The sequence below is a fragment of the Ostrinia nubilalis genome, chromosome 3, assembly GCF_963855985.1.
Source record: "Ostrinia nubilalis chromosome 3, ilOstNubi1.1, whole genome shotgun sequence".
Classification (NCBI taxonomy): domain Eukaryota; kingdom Metazoa; phylum Arthropoda; class Insecta; order Lepidoptera; family Crambidae; genus Ostrinia; species Ostrinia nubilalis.
Genome location: NC_087090.1, coordinates 11,840,311 through 11,860,633, shown reverse-complemented (window position 1 = coordinate 11,860,633; position 20,323 = coordinate 11,840,311). Strand labels below are relative to the sequence as shown.

Below are 20,323 nucleotides of genomic sequence, written 5' to 3'. Positions count from 1 at the left end.
AATTTTGCCTAGTTTAAACTGACTGTACTGAAAAAAAATTGTACTACGCGAGTGTGGCAAGTGACGTCATAATTTGGCGCATTTAGTAAGGATACCAAAATGGTATAACACTTTGTAAAATCTTGCTGTAATTGTCGACAATTTTTGTTTATTGGAAATAATCCCGTTTTTAACTTTATCTACCTTGGTTAAAAATATTATTCTAATGTGCCCAAAATTCAAGTTTCTGGCTTAAGTGAGGTGGAGAAGCCATTTTAAAAGGTATGAGCGGGACGGAGAGGGCCATCTTACCAAGCAGGGATGTTATGGATATCCGTAACCGTAACCGAAACTATCGGATATCCGAAATAAAAAAATGTCCATAACCGTAACCGAAACTGATTCAAAAGTTACGGATAGTTTCGGATAAAGGCCAAACTGCAAAACTCTATGAAATCTGCAGTATACACGCCGCAGCTGCAATGCCGCGCTGCCGATTTCATAGTTTTGCAGTTTGCGGTTGCAGTTTGCTGTCTGCGGCCCGTCTTGGAATTGTACCTTAAATCTTAATATTAGTTACCAACTTGTCTGGCATTCGCTGGCACCATCTAATATGCCAGCCTGTTTTACCTTTATCATACATAGGTGTCGTCTTAGTTGGTACATAAAGTAGCTATGTGGGTCACGCTCACGCAGCATCTTGCTATTTGTATTATACCTACATTTTTGAAATTCTAATAATTCCGTAACCGAAATTATCCGAGACTTTCGGATAATCTGAAATGATTTCATATCCGTGACCGTAACCCAAACCGGTATAATATTATTCTAATATCCGTAACCGTATCCATAACCGAAACTTCATATCCTTATTATCCCTGTTACCAAGTACAAGTGCAGGCAGAACAGGTAGTAAAGGCGCGCGCGCACGGGTGACTTTTGTCACAGTATGTCAACTACTAATTACTGTCATGGTGACAAAAGTTTCTGTGACTGACTGTACGGTAGTCAGTCACAGAAACTTGAATTTTGGGCACATTAGAATAATAATTTTTAACCAAGGTAAATAAAGTTAAAAACGGGACTATTTCCAAAAAACCAAAAATTGTCGACAATTACAGCAAAAAATTACCAAGTGTTATACCATTTTGGAATCCTTACTAAATGCGCCAAATTATGACGTCACTTGCCACACTCGCGCAGTACATTTTTTTTTCAGTACAGTCAGTTTAAACTAGGCAAAATTTTTATTTTGAAATTTTTTTTGGGAATAATGTATTTTTTTCATCCAAGCTGGAGCAGCTGGTTTTGTAATTTTGATAACAATTTAGAGAAGCATTATTCAGGGTTACATAACAAAAAAAAAAATTTGGAAAAAGTGAAGATTTGTGGCAACACGAGCAAAAGGACCGTCACCTGGAGTAGAATTTTTTGATTTTTTTTAAATGCCTATTATTTTTAAAATATGCCACATAGATTTTTTTTTATATTTTTCTGATAACCAGCACAACTTGCCTCAACACCCAGTTCCGGCTTGACGTTACATTACGGGACACCCTGTATATCGGATATACAGGGTGTTAGGTAAATGGGTATATGAGCCGACACTAGCCCATGTTAACATGGTCATATAAATGGTATGGTGAAGTCAGAAAATTGATATCTTCATTTTAATTATTTTATTTTTCATACAAATCGGACTTTATAAAATTTTTTTGTATGAAAATTTAAAAAATTAAAATGATGATATCAAATTTCTGACTTCACCATACCATTTATATGCCCTTGTTAACATGGGCTAGTGTCGGCTCATATACCCATTTACCTAACACCCTGTATATCATAAATATATATATTTGTGTAGCATTTTTTTGTCCTTCTAGCACTTACTTTGCTTGCAGATCAATGCTAGGCGAGCCCACGATGGTGACCAGGTCATCGGTGAAGAATTTCCTTAACAGCCCCAGCCAGTACGCCGCGTCTTCCTGTAGCAGCTCTTGAAGCTGGTACTGCGGGTTCATGCGGTCTACGAACTGGAATAGAGGGAAAGAAACCATCAGTTATGAAGAATAGAGGCGGAAATAGCCATATGATTTGTCAAGACAATTTGTAGTACAATCTGCCGCATTTTTCAGGGCAGGTTTTAGGCTAAGTCAGTTGAGAACCAGTTAACTCCATCTGTCGTCTGTTCTTCAACAGCTCAGTACCACTTGGTATTGCTAAATTTTCAGACTATGCCCAAGCCTAATAAAGTATCAAGAGATGAAAATAGCCCCTAACCTATGTATAGCTAAACACTTTTAGTACATGGCAATGAAAACATCATTGGTAAACTTACGTCCTTCTCATTCTGAGAATACAGCGCGTCACCGATGCACCTGAACGCCACGGCGTGATGCGGGTCCGCTTCCAGACTAGCCAGGCTCTCTCTCAGCTGTTTCTTCAGCAGTCGCTTCATCCTGTCCATGTCTATGGGCTCCTCGCCAGACCTGACCGCTCCTAGACACCTCCGAGCCTCGTCTCTGGCCAGTTCTAACTTGTCCATGGGCACATTGTCTAGTTCGATCTTGATGAGTGACGCGATATTCTCCGTCAGGTTGTATGAGACCTGCCGATCGAAATGGCATGTTAGTCGTTTGGGTAGAAGATTGGGTTATTTATATGGTTTTTTAATGTTATGATTTGCTCTGTTTTAAAAAGGTCACTCAAAAATATTGGACACGTGGGTCATAGGTAACCCAGTGTCAGGTGACATCATAATGTAATAAAACATTATTTACTTTAACCACAAACAAATTCGCACTGGATGAAAAAAATATGTTCATCAAGAATGAAATGTTCAATTACATTAAATTATTATCATATCAATTAATAAAGGTATATTCACATTACCCCATGAACAGGCAGGGTATTTCTTTGGCTACAAGTCTACAACACACAGTGTAGCATATGCAGAACAGCTCTTCACAGATAAATTAAATTAAACTCGCGACGGCCCACCGAGGTAAGAATATGAATATACCATAACAACGCCAACAAAAACCAACAAACTAAAAATGCTGAACATAAAATGCTGTAAAATAAAAATGTCACAGAAAATGCATCAACTACTACGACGCACACAAAAAACGGAAAAAGAAGATAACGATAATTTCGAAATTAAAATTGGTTCCGAATCAGATAATGGAAGGTCAGAGTATACCCATATAACAGCAGACACTTATTGGATAGTACCAGATTTTATAGAGTTTAAAACCCATTTATTAGACGTAGCTGTAACTGTGAAATTACATAAGCACACAACAAATCTATAACATAATATGAATTTCGGAAACATTAATCTATTTAAGAAATGTATGTGAATGGAATTTACACAAATACTATATCAGAGTTCCATCTTGTTCTAAATCTCATTCATTTATTTGTCAACTGTGTAGTAAGGTTTACTAGAAAAACAATGAAATGATTCATTGTATTATTTCATTGAACAAAATCTGGCACATCCTTCCACAGATTATGTATTTCATTTTGCGTCACCTGTATCCACTGGATCGCGCGGAAGCGTGACGTCACTAAGCGCGTACGCAGCGTCGCGCGCAGCAAGCGATAGCAGCGCCGCCGCACGCACACAAACACACATCATGTGGCGTATAACAAAAAAAACATCCCCCGACACAACCTATCATCGTCAACGAAAAAGCATGGAGTTTAGAAATCTATAAAACTACTAGAACTACGTCATAATATCGTGAAACGTTGATGAAATATAGACTCCTAGTTACTAGTCCATACGTACGTTTCTCGTTGATGGCATCCGCGTTGAGTTTAAGTGACGTCATGAGATTAATAAAGCGTTTTTTCATGTAGAAGATAGCAATATAGTAGCGTTAGAAACGGGAAGCCCAACTTGCACACTTGGAGAAGAAGTTATCTTATGCTTAGAAATTATCTTCAACATCCCGGTGTGTTACATGTTTCTATCACTTCAATGAAAAAGCCCAGAAGATCAATAAATGCTTTTCACTACAAATGATTTCTAGCAGTCCAACTCAGGACCATTAATCCATTGAGAATGGGCTTCCAAATGATTGATCTTTAATATAAGTGGCGAGCAATTTATATTCACAGCAGTTCAAAGTCTGGGACAAATTCTCTATTTAAGTATACCTTTTCAAAACTTGCATCAAGGAAACTGCTGCGAATAATTACTTCACTACAATCTCAGCTGCCCCCATGATCACCAAAATTGATTACGAGATGAGAATATTTACAAACACAAGTTAGCTCAGCAGTGAAACTACAAACTATAATAGTCAACTTACATCGCCGGCGAGGGCGTCTTCCCTTTCGACCAGGCATTTCTGCAGCGGCGCCGCGGCCGTGTCACAGAGGTAGCGGAGTAGAACCGCACACCCTGTCAGGTCCTTCATAGCGTTGTCTTCTAGCAAGATGGGCCCGCGCCAGCCGAACAGCACCTGGGGTGTTTTATACATGATTTATTACTATTTTATATACGAGGCCAAGAAAAACGGACAAATCACTTGACTATGAGCTGGTCCAGACGACGCGTTTTTACTGGCACGTTACCGCTCGCGCATGCGAACAGAATGTATGAACCTCTAAAACATTTTAAGATTTAAGGTGTAGGGATTTTAGAGAACTTAAAGGAATAGTATTCACACAAAACGTTATGATGAGAGCTTGGCTCTGCATAAGATCTGATAACTTTTTTGGAGTTCAACCAATATGCACTGGTTTTGGTGTTACTTGACATGAAAATGTTTTGAAACTAGATAACACTTGTAAACAAGTAAAATTATGAAAACATTGTATGCCTGATAGTCGTCATATTCATATGAATAAAATAATGAAGTGTCGTTTCCAAGGCAAGATTGCTTTACGGCATTGTGTAATATTTTGTAAGATGCATATTATGTTTAGTGCATTCATTAGACTGAAATAAGTTGTAGATATTAAACCTACTATTGACTAAAACTGGTCAGGGCATCAATACAAGATTTAAGAGAATGTATACCTGACCACAGTCCTCGGTGTCTGCGGGCCACTGCTCCTTGAGTTCTCCATACTTCGGCATAGGAGGGATGGTCTGCCATGGCTTCACCCAATCTTCCTGCGGTTCCTTCGCTCTCTGAATAATACAGATTATTTTAAGTAGGTATAGTAGAATCCCGATTATCCGGATCAATTAAAACCAGGGGTATTCAGGATAATCGAAAATCCGGATAATCGATTTCAAAATAAAATGAAACAATAATTAACTTTTTACAATAGATAGGGGTTTTTAAAACATCATTTTAGACTATTGGATGAATCCATTTTAACAATGAACCAAGATGGCTTCTGTACCGTTTTACGATGGCAGCAGCGCCATGCCGTTTTGATGGGTCCAGGCTCTAAATCGGTAATTAGAACCGTGAAAGATGAGTCCGAATAATCGGATATCCGGATAATAGAAGTTCGGATAGTCGAAGTTCAAATAATCTAGATTCTACTGTAGTTAACATTCAACGGTTTGCTTCAAAAATCGCGTGAATAAGAGCTCTTTAAAGGTTTTGACCTTGATGTCTGTCCTTAATCAAACGTAATTTATGCGCTGTGATGCATCCTAGATGACGCAGAGGCAGACTACATGATGAGAACATTTGTTTGCTAAGAATTTGCTATAATAGAGGACCTACATACGTAGGTATAATGATAAAATCAACAAGCAAGAATTCATTGAAGTCACTAAACTAAATCTAAAATATTTTCAGTATTTGTAGCTACGATAGCCGAACGGTGAAGGGGTCGGACTAGCCGACTCGAGATCCGAGGAACGCGGGTTCGAATCCCACCGCCGCTCGCTCGACTATTGTGGTGAGCCCACTCGTAACACAAGCTTATTTAGCTTACCACGAAGGGCTAACGGGACTATTAGTAATTTGTGCAATACAAATTGCTAATAATCTTAAAAAAACAGCCTAGTTGCAGACCACATTACACCGATTAGGTATCGGCCGATTCTTCATACAAATTAGAATCGGGTCCAACTAAATCTCGGTGGTTTGCGCCTAGGCTTGGGCTTTGTTGTCTTTCTGTCTATTTACAAATTACTTTTTAATTGCCATATAATCTAGATACTACCAGCAATAAACATGAAATATTTAGCATACAGACCAGACTTCATGTTCTAACTGGAGCTTATAGATTTTTTGTGGTCAATGGCGTGATAATAATAATAATAATAATAATAAAATCATATTTATTTCTCTCACACACAAAAAAAAAATTACATTCTTATAATGAGTATTACATATTTGAGGCATCTTGCGTGTGAGAGACTGGTGCCTGATATAGGTTTCAGAGAAACCCGTATTTCAGGTCACCAGTGCTCCACCCCCAGGTTGTTTGCATAGTATCTTAGGTACATAAGGTGATGCGCTAGCAGACAAACAATAAAACATTAAAAACAATAAAATCATACATTGGATAAATTACAATCCTAAGTGAAAAGCCGAACATGCGAGTGTATGTATATTTGTATAATTATAAAATATAAAATAAATCGGTTAAGAGTAAAATTTGTTTAAAATAATAAAAATTTAAATAATTCAAAACAAACATTATTCCTATTTTAAGTAAATCATGCATTGGATAAATTACAATCCCAAGTTAAAAGCCGAAAATGCGAGTGTATGTATAATAAATTATATAAATTGTTTAAAACAATAAAAATTCCATATAAAACAAACATTATTCATAATTATCCTAAGTAAATAATCTGGTTTAACATTTGTTATTATTCGGAATTCAATTTGTTATCGCTAAGTATAATAATGAATTCCGATTCAATAAATAGAATTAATTGCATAATTTCAAAAATCTGTTTTTCTAACAATTTAAGTGTGTGATAAAATGTAGATATTAGATTTATTATTATTAGATGTAAATATTAGATTTTATATTATATTATTTAGGTAAGGAAAAGTAAGATTAATTAGTTACTAATTTATGTAGTTGATAATTGAATAGTTGGTTAGAATATTTATTTATGTTTTGATAGCCTAGTTTAAAAGTTAGTGCATAGTTTACAGTTAGAGTAAAGGTCGTAATAAGGTTTCTGTAGTGTTGTAATCCAGATTTTTTAACCATTGTGTAACAGTTTTCTTGCATTCTAGTTTGTGGAGAGGATATAAAGACAAAGTACTGTTAAGCTTGTTGTAGATATAGGGACCAAGGAAACAGAAGTATTGGTGAGCATGTTGGGAATTCAGTGGTACTGCTTCACACACTTTGCCTTTCCTGCGCTTACCCTCGTGTAGGCTCGGGCTATATACCACTTCGGAATGTTGTTTTAATACTGTTTGTAGTATGAAGGACTGTCTGACTGTAAGGACGTCCCATTTCTGATAAAGAGTCACTGTAGGAAAGCGCAAAGGAAGGCCTGCACCGACTTTCAGAACAGCCCTTTGAGCTCTCTCCAAGTGGATCATGATAGTTTTGTTTGAACCACCCCAGGAGGTGATACAATAATCCAAGATTGATTGGCAGAGAGCTCGGTAGACCATCCCGATAGTTCCCCGATTAGCTGCGTGTCTAAGGGTCTTGAAAACATATATGAGTTTACGGAGTCGAGACGTGAGAATCTGAACATGCGGTTTGAAGGAAAGGGTTTGATCCAGGGTAATCCCAAGATACTTCAATGTCTCGACTCTTTCTAGGGTAGGACACGAGCAAAAAGTGTTTCCAGGTGGACAAGTGTGGACAGTAATAGATAAAGCGGCGGGGGGAAGCAAGTGACTCTTGTGTGCGAAGGTGATGTACTTGGTTTTGGAGGTGTTCAAAGTCAGGATGTTATTCCGTAGCCAGTTAGTGACTACGCCGAGTCCCTGTTGAGCCTCGGAAAAAACCTCCTCCCAACTATCCCCGCTGAAGAAGAGGGCAGTGTCGTCTGCGAAAGTAAAAATTTTCCCCTTGATTAACTCAAGATTACAGAGTCCATTTATGTAGGTTAAGAAGAGGGTTGGCCCATTTATGCTACCCTGTGGAATACCAAAAGACACCTCCAATTCATCGCTCAATCGGTCATCTATCCTGACTCTGTGTTTTCTTTGGGTAAGATAGCTTGTAAATAGTTTGAGTGGAGTTCCTCTTACCCCGATTCTCTCAAGCTTTCTCAGCAGGTGGGGGATAGATACCGTGTCAAACGCTTTGGCGAGGTCAAGGAAAATAGTCAGACACTTTTCCTTCCTATCCAGACTGGTAATAATGTGATTTGTTAAGTCATGGACAGCATCGTTGGTAGATTTCCCTTGCCGAAAGCCATATTGTTGGGTAGAAAGAAGGTTGTTATTTTCTAAAAAGTTTATTAAGTGTCTGTTCATCAAGCGTTCAAGGATTTTAGACATTGCAGGAAGTATTGCGATTGGCCTGAAGTTATCAACACGGTCTCTATCCCCCCCTTTATGTATGGGCTTGATTATCGCAGTTTTGAAGGCACTCGGAAAGACCCCTGATGTAATTGCTAGATTACAAATATGTGCAATCGGCTCAGCAAGTTGATGTCCGAACTTTTTTAGTATATTAGTAGAGATTTGATCTGAGCCAACTGCACCACTTGATTTTAGCCCACTTATTAATAGCTTAACTTCATCCGGATTAGTGGGTAGTATGACTAGTGAGTTGGAAGGTGAGCTGTCCCTGAAAGTATAAATGAGATGTGTGGCGTTAGGAGTGGGGATACATTTTTCCGCAAGTTTTTTCCCTATGTTGGCGAAGAATGAGTTAGCAATATTAATACTGCCTTGGGGGTCGTCAGTAGAAATAAGACAAGCTGAATGGTCTTGTGCTCTTTTCATATTAGTGATTGTCTTAATGGCCTCCCATAACTTTTTGGTATTTCCAGAGGCTTCCTCGAGTTCCCGTTTTTCAAAGTCCCTTCGTGCTTTTTTTAGTGCGGTTTTACAGAAATTCCTGTATCTTTTATACGTAACTCTCAGAATTTCATTGTTCGGGTCCTTTTTCAATTTTTTATGTAGATTATCTCTATTCTTAAGGCATCGTATCATACCCCTCGTTACCCAAGGTTTCTTGGTTCCAAACTTAGTTGGGACTTTTAACAATTTGGTGTTTTGTTTTATGGCAGAAGTAAGTAGTTCAATGAAACCATTAGCTGCATTGTTAGCATCTGAACAGGCCAATACCGGCTGAAAGTTGAGAGATAATATGTCACTGGTAAGTTTGGCAAAGTCTATCCGAACCAGTTCTCTCCTATGTATGTCATGTATTTGTTTTTTGTATATAGTTAGTGTAACACATTGGTGGTCAGTCACCGATGACTCCACCACAAAACAATGGGCGTCAAGTTTGGTTTTGAGAATCATGTGGTCGAGACACGTACGCCCGTGTGTGACCATTGAGTGGGCCGGTAGTAAGCCGTGACTGGCCAACATGGTTAGATAGTCATAATGTCGAGTGTCAGTTGTATCTGGAACGATATCTATATTTATGTCGCCGCACAACGCAATAGTTTCAAAGTTCCTAACACCACTCAAGACCGAGTCAAGGTCATTAATAAAGCTAAGTGTATTTTGTTCAGCAGGAGGACGATATATAGCAACTATACAGGACTCATTGTTAACTTTTAGTATTAGACAGTTTGCATTAGCCACCTTAGGTTCTTCCACTGAACATCTTAGATGTTTTTTGTGAAAGATAACGACGCCTTCATTTTGGGTTTTGTGACTCGTGGTCGCATTAAGTACATACCCCTCATAATGTGGGAGTAACTGGGATGATGGAAGCCAACATTCTGTGAGCACTATTATATCCCATTCTATATTAGAGCGCTCCACAAGTACCGTAAAGTCGCTGAAGTTGCAATTTATGCTTCTGATGTTTTGAGATATGATGTTAAGATTGCGATTGGAGCCATTTGAGTTTAGGTGGGGCTTAATATCTTCTATGTCACATGACATTGATTTGGCTATTGTGATTGAGTCCAAGCCAGTGTGGATGACTTCAATATCATTATGTTGAACCATTTTAAATAGAAAGGTTTGCGACTGTTAGCTTACAGTAGAAACAACAAATTATCACTAATTATAATCCAATAATGTAATCGTATTTGCAAATTCAATAAAAATGTAGACAATTATAACAATTCGGTCTATTGTGTAAAATTTGTCTTTTTATTAAATTGTATTTTATGCTATATCTAATTATATTATTTTATTTGTCTTTTGATTATAGTAAAAACTTAAAATTATTTTTAGACAATGATTTTAAATTAATTTAAACAATGATTTTAAAATTGAAAGTAAAGTATTAATTTTAATATGTTGTTACGAATGTTTTGCCTAATAGTTTTAATTACTGATAAAATATAGTTTTGTATTATTTTATATTATTATTGTTTATGTTGAGCTAAAGAGTATTTCCAGTTCAGTTAAGGTACTTATTTAGATATATTTTTGCCAGGTATTTATATGAAAATAGGTAAAATATCTTAAGTTACTGCCTAATATGTAATATGTATAACCAATTCAGTTATTAAATTAATTTCAAATTAGATTTAATGTACCCATAATAGCCACAACTAATTTATTACACTGATAAGGTATTTCTTGGTGAGATATGTAGTTAGATTCCTTATATTAATAAGAATTTTTATTTGAATTTTCCTAATATGCTATTTTATTTTTATTCGTACCTATTTGTAGACAAGTATTTTGAAATGTTGTGTTTTGAGACTAATGACAAATAATGTAGGTAATTAGTAGTTCGATTTATTGGTTATAATAATAATATAGTGTAGTAGTAATACGTTTAGTTATTTGCGTGCGCTAAGTATTAAGTGTGTTGTGTGATTTTTCGGTTAGCAAAGTTATGTTAAATTGATATAATTAATCAATATCTTAGTAATAATGTATACATATCACAGTTACAAGTATAGTGCAAATTATATTATAACAGTTTCTCTTTTCTCTTGTACTTGCCGCCTATTTAATCAAAAACAATACATTATTTCTAATTTAATGAATAAAAGGATTAGTACACACAATAATTGCCTATCAGAATCAATGCAATATTTGTTATTTAGAAGCTAGTAGGTACAATTTAAGTTAAAACTTAATTTAAGTCTTCATTAAAGCCACGATTAAATAAATAATATTATTACAGTTCCTTATTAAAACTAACTATGAGTAGTATTGCGTATAAATCCGAGTAGTGATTTACAATAGGATTTTTTTAAGATCTTCTTCTTTATTTATTCTTACGGCTGGTTCGCCGTCTCCTGTCTTGACCAGAACTTTACCATGCGAGGTCCAGGCCGCGAACAGTCTCTTTGACTTCACCTGTTCTCTTGCCAAGAAGTACAGGTACCCAGTTTTTGTGGTGTGTTGGTCTGAGATGTAGATTGGAGTGGCCGGCCCTGGTAGATTTATGTTGTGTGTGTTGAGTTGAGGCTCGTTTTTACCTCTTTTTGCTTTGTTGTATTGTTTGAGTTTGGAGACGAGATCCACCTTCCGTGTAACCGTGGTGAAGTCTACGACAATAGCAGATGATTTGTTACGGTAAATGTCCCGTACCTCCAGTTCCTGCAGTGGGGGCGAGGATCCTACAGTTGTGATGATGTTTTGAATCGTGCTAGTTAAGTGTTGCTTGGTTTCCGAATCAGTCTTTGGTACGTTACGCACAACGATGGATGAGGATTTAAGTTGTTGTTCCAGCGATTCTACTTTATCTTCAAGCAATTGAACTTGCGTGCGATACTGGTGATTATCTTTCTCAAGCGACTCAACCTTAGTTAGAAGGCTGTCATATTTTGTGGACATACATTCCAATGTGTTCTTTATATCTTTATTTTGCTGTATTAATGTTGTTATCGCATTCGTGAGAGTATCAAATCGGCTCTCCTGAGATTCCCGCAGGTCATCGATTTTGCTTTCATAATAACATGAATCCCCGGGGGTTTCGCAGTCCTTTCGTTTTGTCCTTTTAGTAATGTTTAGCTGTGTCTCCCGGTCTGCGGTGTTAGGAGGATCGGCTCTGTTAGGGTCCTTGTCCGGTCCGTGTGATGGGTTTGGGTTTTTTGCCGTATTACGCTGAGGGGAATGTGCTGTTTTCGGCATATCAATCACGAGAGTATTCCGTCCCGGAGTGAGTTAGGCCTATTTGTGATAGAAAGCCGTCGGCAAGTGTACGAGAATTGTGGGCGGAGCGTGCGTAAGCGCAGGCCTCTTTCGAGTATGAGGCGGGATCAATCGATGCGCAGTACCGTGTGGCATACATCTATCCCGCTGGCACAGTGACGTTTCTCGCTCACTCGGTTAAACAGGTGACAGGCGTGAGGTATATTTATCCTTTTTTACAGTGTTGTCTCGTACTCACATGGGCCGGTGTGTCTCCTGTGTTTGATGCGCTCCTAGTAGCACGCGCGATTTAGATGGAACATTTTTAGTGTGATATTTTGGAAAAAAAAAAATAAAATATACGGAGGTGCTCACGCACACGACCGATCACCTCGGCGGTCCGGAGGGAAGGGGATAATAGATCATGAGTCACGCAATACGAGTCCGATTAGCAATGATACTTGTTTCGATTAGATCGTAGACCACTCACATACGATAGACAACTTTATGACTAAATATTAAAATTCAAAATAAAAAAAGAACGACCTATATTAAAATTGGGCGACAATTATTGTGAAAATAATAACACGATTGAACTGCCAAGCAAACATGTTTTACAGCACTAAAAGTTATTATGGAAAATATTTTAGACTCCTACATTATAAAGATTACTATGAGCAATCCTGTTTGAATTACTCTGACACTTTTGTCGGAGTAAGTTAATGTCTTAGTACCCGCCATTTCACGCTTAAACCATCAAACTGATTAAGATGCAATTTGTGATAAATATTATAAAGATCTCTCCCTCCCTTCAAATACCGAAATCTCTATCTTTGTATCAGATCTATAATCTATACCTAATAATAAGTGCATGAATCGGACAATAAAACAAATTGGGTGACCTTCACACCTAAGTATTGGTCACAAGTTTAATGAACTGTTCTGATCACATCAACTATGTTATAAAGATATCATCCACAAAATGCAAATGCCAAAACCTACTCTGAGCACATAAGCATATTGGTTTTAAATTTTTCGTTGCTTCTTTATTAGTTGAATTTTTCATCTACATTAGTCCCCAGTATTATCATTATTCCATACTCTCATTTATTTATTTATTACCATGCTTTATTTATGTTCTTTTTATTTATTTATGTTATATAAAATATGATCATATACAATTCTCAACAAGAACAATGAAATAGATGTGATTAAAATGCAGTGGTGACCTAAGATAAGGAAACTAGTCTTTGAAAATAAGGATAATCACTACATGAATGCTTCCATGAAGATGTAGGTACTACCTATAAGTAGTGTATTAAATCCATGACTCATAATATTCAGAAGTAAGAACAAGGAGGAAAATGCTATAAGGAGGCAATAGCAAAAAATCAATCAAAAAGAACAATAAGAGCAGGTCTGTTAATAGAACAAATGGATATTAAACAGAAATGATCGATTAAGATAACATTACAACAAAGTTATTACGTTTTATTTTGCAACGTGTGTATATTCTGCGTCAGACCCCTTTATTATTTGTATCTCACCTTTGCAATGATGTCATCCTCCACAATGGCTATTGCATTGAACACATCTTCTGCCGAGATCTGTCCAGTGAGAATGATTGTGAGGTTTTCTGCACGATAGAACTTCTTATGGAAATTGGTTACCTGGAAACAGAACAATGTTCAGACACTACCCCAATAAATAATGAATCTATGTAAAATATGTATTTACTTTCGTATTATCAGTGGAAGTCCTGAGATTGTTCATGATTCCACCAGTCTCTGCCGAATAACCACTGTCTGGGTACATTGCTCGAAGCAAACGCAGTTCACATCTGAAACAAAAAATAAATATGTTTCAAGTCAAGTAATAAAATTACATTTGTTACAAGTAAAATTTCAAATGTTTTTATTTAAATAATATTGAATTTTAAAATTATTTTATTCACTTACCTGCTATCAGCATTATTTTCACGTCCCTGCATTTCACAATATACTACTCCAGCATCCTCCCCGTCACCATCAATATGATGGACTTCGGTTAAAAAGCCATGTTCGGTGAGAGTTGGATTCAAAATGTGGTCCAAGTATATCGGCAACAAGGTCAGCATTCCTGCATCCCCAGCGGTGTAAATAGTGTAGCATGTGTGGTCAGTGTCAGTCCATGCATTAGTTCCATGGGCCATACACCGATTCGCCAGGAGGTCCAATATGCCTTTATAGGGGTATCTTTCGGAACCCAAGAAAATGAGATGTTCCAAAGTATGAGGCAGACCATCATCATCGTGGGCTTCCGTAGCTAAACAAAATAATTTTCATTACTAAAAATTATAGAACCTGACCCAATAATATAATATAATGGAATAAATGCCTATGACTATGACTTATAAATTGCCAACGCTACAACAGCTTTAGAACAGAGAAAATTAGATAATTACGATAACCAAATGTTTAACATTACCAAGACAGAAAAATCCATTCACAAGGGGTCCTTCGGTTTCTGCTATGATTACGGTTAAACCAGTCTTCTCCGACACGTATTTATTAACAGGAATAACATCTGAAGCTTTCGTCGAGCATATTAATTTAAAATGAGCCATATTGCAATGGTTACGCTACTTTACCCCTGAAATAAATATCTAAAACAACAAATCAATGCGAAATTTATAAAAATTTGGTACAAAGCGATCCGGCCGGCTCGCCTGCCCGAATTTTTTTACCACAGATTGTGAAATTTTGACAGCAATGACAGTAGCAGAAATAGCGAATGACAAATCCGAATTGACGTATATACTATGGACCGGGCATACCTATAAAATAAACGTGCTTGGTACACACGATTACGACACGATATGGGAAAGGAACATGACCGCCAACAGCTGACAAAATAATATTTCAAGTAAACAAATATTTTGTCAGCTGCTACCCAACCCTATATTGCGAGTTGCGACCGTGTTGTACAGTGGGTAGACACTTCTCATTCAAAAACTAGTCTCTATATGTAGCAATTGATATACAACCTTATCCCATAAGCAATAAAGTGCATTTTGGATTGATTTCACTACAGCAGGGGAACCCGCGGATCAATACCACCATACTAAAAATAATTGTTAGTGTCCTTATGTTGGTAGTATTGTTAGTTTGACAAATGAAAAAAAATGTCTGTCAATTGAGTTTGAGTTTTTAACCGGCGAATTGATTCGTGTGAAGTTATTTTCTCAGATTTGGTGCAATATTACTGTAAATAAACTTTTCTGTCGTTTACGTTGAGTTGATTAAGTTCCTCCGTATCGGGCGTGATAAAGTTTGCTGTTCAGTGTTATGTTTTTTGTGAGATAGAGACTCTTTTAAATAAGCTGTGTTTCAACTTCTACAGAAGTTTAAACTCTTATTTACTTTTCTGTTTAATGGGTATGTTATCTACTTACTTGAAATATTAGATCTATTACAAATCTATTATTCATTAAAAACAACCCTATGTGATGAAAATGTAAATGTACTTTCAAAACTGGTAAATGCATGAACCAGGGCATTGACACTGGTTGGAGAGAAATTATAGGCTTTGTTTAATTAATACCTATTTCATTTTAGGCTTCTACTGATAATGGAGAGTAGAAACAACAAGAAGTGCGTTATTTGTAATAAGAGGCGAAGTCGTGGTGGATCACCCTTACTTTTGAGTAGGTTTCCTCTGGATTCTGACCGGTAAGTTTCTAATAACACTCATTTATTACAAGATAATTTTACTGATTGTGTAAACTTAAAGGCTGGGATTAATATTTTTAATCATACAGTAAATAACCATAACCAATTTTTAATTTCAGTATTTTGTTTCGTACTCTGTAAATGAATTGCATAACAATACTAAAAGAAATTAGTTGATGAATAAATTTCAGTTTGTTATTCTTTTTCTTTTCTAATAGGTATTTCTTATTTCAGTTGTCGAATGTGGGTTAAAAATGCTGGCATAGAAGACTTAGCATATGTACCTATTGAAAAGTTACACCAACTGAAGTTTGTTTGTGGTGGGCACTTCACTCCTGAATCCTTCAATGCCAAAGGAACTCGGCTGAAGAACTCAGCTATTCCAACACTGGAATTGAGCAATCCCATCTTGCCAGATGAAGTTTTGACAGAGTTTCCTCTTCATGTAAAAGACTCCAATAAAGAAAACCTCAAGACAGGTATGATGATGACTTCAATTATTTTTTTTAAATTTAATTTACTATCAATTTTTCTGAATTATTTAGATGTCTTAATTAATTTTCTTTGGTTTCCAAAACAAACTAACCGAATGCAATTTAACAAGGTTCTTTCTTTGTAACCACAAACATGTGTTGTATGCTTATCAATAAATAATATATAATTTCAATTATTAATTATATCTATACTTTGTTACAGTTCTTTATGATCATTCATATTGCATTCTAAAGAAGTCAAATCCAGTTGAACGAGGTATGTTTATCTAAAATTATACTAATAATATAAAAAGGAAATATTTAATTGTTTGTTTGTATTTGATCGGCTCCGTAACTCGAAGCCAAGATAGCCTAAAGTGCGGGTTAGAACCCCACAGCTTGAATATTGTAGTAAACCCACTCGTAACACAATTTAGCTTAGAATGTGTGTTGAGTTAGAGGGACTTTAGTAATTTGTGTAATACAAATTCTTCAAAAAAAGTACCGGACCAATTTGAAAAATTTTAGGCAATCTACATTAATTAGCCAGGTCAGCTAGTTTAATAATATTTATAAGCTAGTAATTTTTAATGTGAGCAAGACATGTACTAGACTGATTGTACCCTAAAGTTGGGTAAGAACATGACATTTTATTACCCAATTCACATTTCATTATCTGCTTTCAGTTCCCCTTACAACTACAACCAAACAACTAAATTCAACATGTTTGGGAGCTGTGGATATACCAGATTCTGGTATTTCTGCGAAAACAACTTTTGAACCTCTTCCTTCTACTTCCAATGCACCAGAACATATGACCTATAAACCCATTACTCATGGTAAGTGTACAAACTAATTATTTACCTTCTAAAATATGCCTTCCCTCAAACTAAAGAATGCCACCCTGGATGCGTTCTGCAGTCTGCAGTCAGGTCAAAATGAACTTATATGTACAACATTCTAGGTTTCTGTACATTTTATATTAATGCTATTTGACCGTGCGGATACGAACAAAGAACGCAAAGCACACGTGACTGATTGCCTTATCACGACCACTTACAGATTGTCTTGACATACCCGCAGACCGCATCCAGAATGCAGAACATTAAAACCTCTAAATGCCTTTAATTTAATATTATGTCATTGTTATTGAAGGTGGGCCCACGCTTCATATTTTATGAGAAGAGCTATCATTATCCTGTCTTTGCATTTTTTTAAAACTTGATAATGATTGATTGATTTGGAAATAATATGTTTCATAAAACAACAAAATAAATTTTAAACTAATTTGCATATTTATAATATTTCAGATGATAAAAACATTTGCCATCAAGATGCACAGGCAGAAATATTAGTCCACAGTTATAAAAGACCTAAGAAAAACATTGAAATGAAAGGTAAGATAAAACATCCTAATTTAAAAAACTAAGTAAAATTGCTGATTAATTAACCAATATTCAATTCAATTTGCTTTAATGTTGTTTTTTTTACTAATGGAAATGTTTTTATTACAGACACTTCATCAACATTTACAATTAAAGAGAAGAGGCTTTGGCGACAGTTACAAAATGCAAAAAAAACAATAAGGAATATAGCGAAGTCAAGAGTGAATTTAGACAAGTTAGATTCGGAAGTGCTGACATCGTTAGTAAAGGATGTAGTGCAGAATAACAAAAAAAAGTCACAAGGAAAAAGGTGGACTTTAGCCAACAAAATATATGCTTTGGCTATATTTAAACGGTCCCCTAAAGCATACCGCTATATGCAAAAGCTGTTTACGCTACCAAGCACTAAAACGCTCCAAAGGATTTTAAAAAATATACCAATGGAGCCTGGTATAAATAAAAATATAATTGATATGTTAGAGGCAAAAGCATCAAGTATGCCAAAGGAAAATAAATATTGCTCGTTAATATTTGACGAGATGGCGTTAAAGAAACGGATAATTTATAACGAAATTGCTGATAAAGTGGATGGCTACGTGGATTATGGAGAGGGCGAGAACATGGGACGAGAAAAGAAAATTGCAGACCATGCGTTAGTGTTTATGATACAGGGTGCTAAACATAAATACAAACAATATATTGCGCACTATTTTGTGGAAGGCACAATATCAACAGCAAAACTGGCAAAAATTATATCGGACATCATCAAAAAATTAAAAGAAATCGGATTTATGGTTCTAACAACAGTTTGTGATCAGGGATCTACAAATATAGGAGCTCTTAACATGTTAAAAAGAAACTGTGGACAAGGCATAGATAGCAACTTTTTCTCTGTAAATAATGACAAAATTTTTATAATCTATGACATCCCTCACTTGTTCAAATCATTACGAAACAATTTCTTTAAAAGTGGAAATATGTCTTTCGATGGAAAAATTGCACAATGGAGGCATTTGGTAGTTGCAGAAGAACACAACAGAAATTTTTTAAATTTTAAAAAACTGAATAGTACCATTGTAAATCCAACATTCAAAACTAAGATGAGGGTGAAGTATGCTGCGCATGCTCTGAGTAATACCGTGGCAGCTATTTTAAAAATGATGGCATGGAAAGAAGTTTCTGATTGCAATGATACAGCATTTGTGATTGAACAGTTAGATAAACTATTTGATTGTACAAATGGTCCATCATCTTTAAATGACGTAAAGAAAGGGATCCGGGAAAATGTTTCCACATCAAGTAATCACATTGAGTCTTGGACCTTTTATACTGATAAGTTAAAAACCATAAAATTTATAACAGCAGAAAACACGATACTAAAAAATGTTAAATGCGTAAAGGGATATCAAATATCTATCAAATCCTTAAACGATATTTGGGAAAAGTTAAAGAATGAAGGGTTTAAATATATGAACCTTAGACAGTTTAACCAAGACTCTCTGGAAAACTTATTTGGAATCATTAGGCAACACAGTGTAACCAATAGAAATCCCACTATCACGCACTTTACTGCAGCGCTTAAAACAAGCATGGTTACTGGGCTGAAAGTGCCTCATAGCAGAAGTGCTAATTGTGAAGCAGACAACAATAAACATATGCTGGAATATAAAGACATTTTAAAAACTAATTTAAAAACAACAGAAATAAAAATTAATGTTCAAGATTCCACAGACACTGAATTTTATCCTGTGTTGTCTATCCCGGACCCTGAAAACTTAGAACAGCCCATTGAAAATTTGTGTAGCCTTGAAAACCAACCAGTAGTATATGTAAGCGGGTATTTAGCTGCCAAACTATTACAGAACAGTTCTTGTTTAATTTGTGAAGAGTGTTTGAGCGTGAAAACTCCTGTTGACAATGATTTGTATGCATATATATCTCTTCGCGAATGGTGGCATGATAAAAAAAGTCTCGTTTATCCAACAATTCAATTATGTACCACCGTAAATGAAGCTAAACAATTTTATCATGACCATATTGCCGACCAGATATATATGGAAAATGTTGGAAAATTCATTTTCTTAATGTTGAGTACAAATTGTAATTTTAGTTGGTTTAAATGTCAACAACATAATAAAGAAATTTATGATAAGATGTTTAAAATATTAAGTTACCTTTTTCTAAGAAAAAGTTGTAAAATCATTAATGACAGCTTCATAAAAAGTGAAAACAATTTTGCTGACAAAAGTAAAAAAGCACAGCAACAAAGCATTGAAAAGTAATCTTGAGGCTGAGGTTCGATCAGCTGATAAGAAAATTAAAGATGTTTATAAATAAAAATCCTATTTTTTCTTAGAAAAAGTTGTGAAAATAAAAGTTTACAAAATTATCATTTCTGTACTTTGTTATAATTTTCAATAATTCCTCATGCCTACAACTGCTATGTCATGTTCAATACTTATTGTAATATACCTATTTTATTTCGAAATAAATAATTTACGTTACAAAACTTCGTTTTACTTACACATAGTATAAAATAAAAATAGTAATCATTAAAATATTGAAGGTTCCTATACTAGATATCGATATGCAATTACAACCCTAGCAAAGTATCGATAATCGATAAGTTATTACGAACGTCA

General features: G+C 35.7%; 1 protein-coding gene and 1 long non-coding RNA gene across 2 annotated transcripts in view; one reads left to right on the top strand and one right to left on the bottom strand.

Moving 5' to 3' along the window:
- The window catches only part of LOC135088173 (uncharacterized protein C05D11.1-like), a 29,255-nt gene extending 14,405 nt beyond the window's left edge, over nucleotides 1-14,850 (bottom strand). The window contains exons 1-8 of the mRNA XM_063983061.1: nucleotides 14,580-14,850; nucleotides 14,072-14,417; nucleotides 13,851-13,953; nucleotides 13,661-13,783; nucleotides 5,015-5,128; nucleotides 4,302-4,454; nucleotides 2,318-2,587; nucleotides 1,870-2,012 (exon numbers count right to left, since the gene is read on the bottom strand). Coding sequence (XP_063839131.1) covers nucleotides 1,870-2,012; nucleotides 2,318-2,587; nucleotides 4,302-4,454; nucleotides 5,015-5,128; nucleotides 13,661-13,783; nucleotides 13,851-13,953; nucleotides 14,072-14,417; nucleotides 14,580-14,718 — 1,391 coding nt within the window. The 5' untranslated portion in view covers nucleotides 14,719-14,850. The remainder of the gene's footprint in view (nucleotides 1-1,869; nucleotides 2,013-2,317; nucleotides 2,588-4,301; nucleotides 4,455-5,014; nucleotides 5,129-13,660; nucleotides 13,784-13,850; nucleotides 13,954-14,071; nucleotides 14,418-14,579) is intronic.
- A 1,969-nt stretch (nucleotides 14,851-16,819) lies between these two features.
- On the top strand, nucleotides 16,820-20,079 carry LOC135088342 (uncharacterized). Its single transcript, XR_010261022.1, has 3 exons — nucleotides 16,820-17,135; nucleotides 17,607-17,693; nucleotides 17,811-20,079. It is a non-coding gene; the product is annotated as an uncharacterized LOC135088342 (long non-coding RNA).
- The last annotated feature ends 244 nt before the right edge of the window (nucleotides 20,080-20,323 follow it).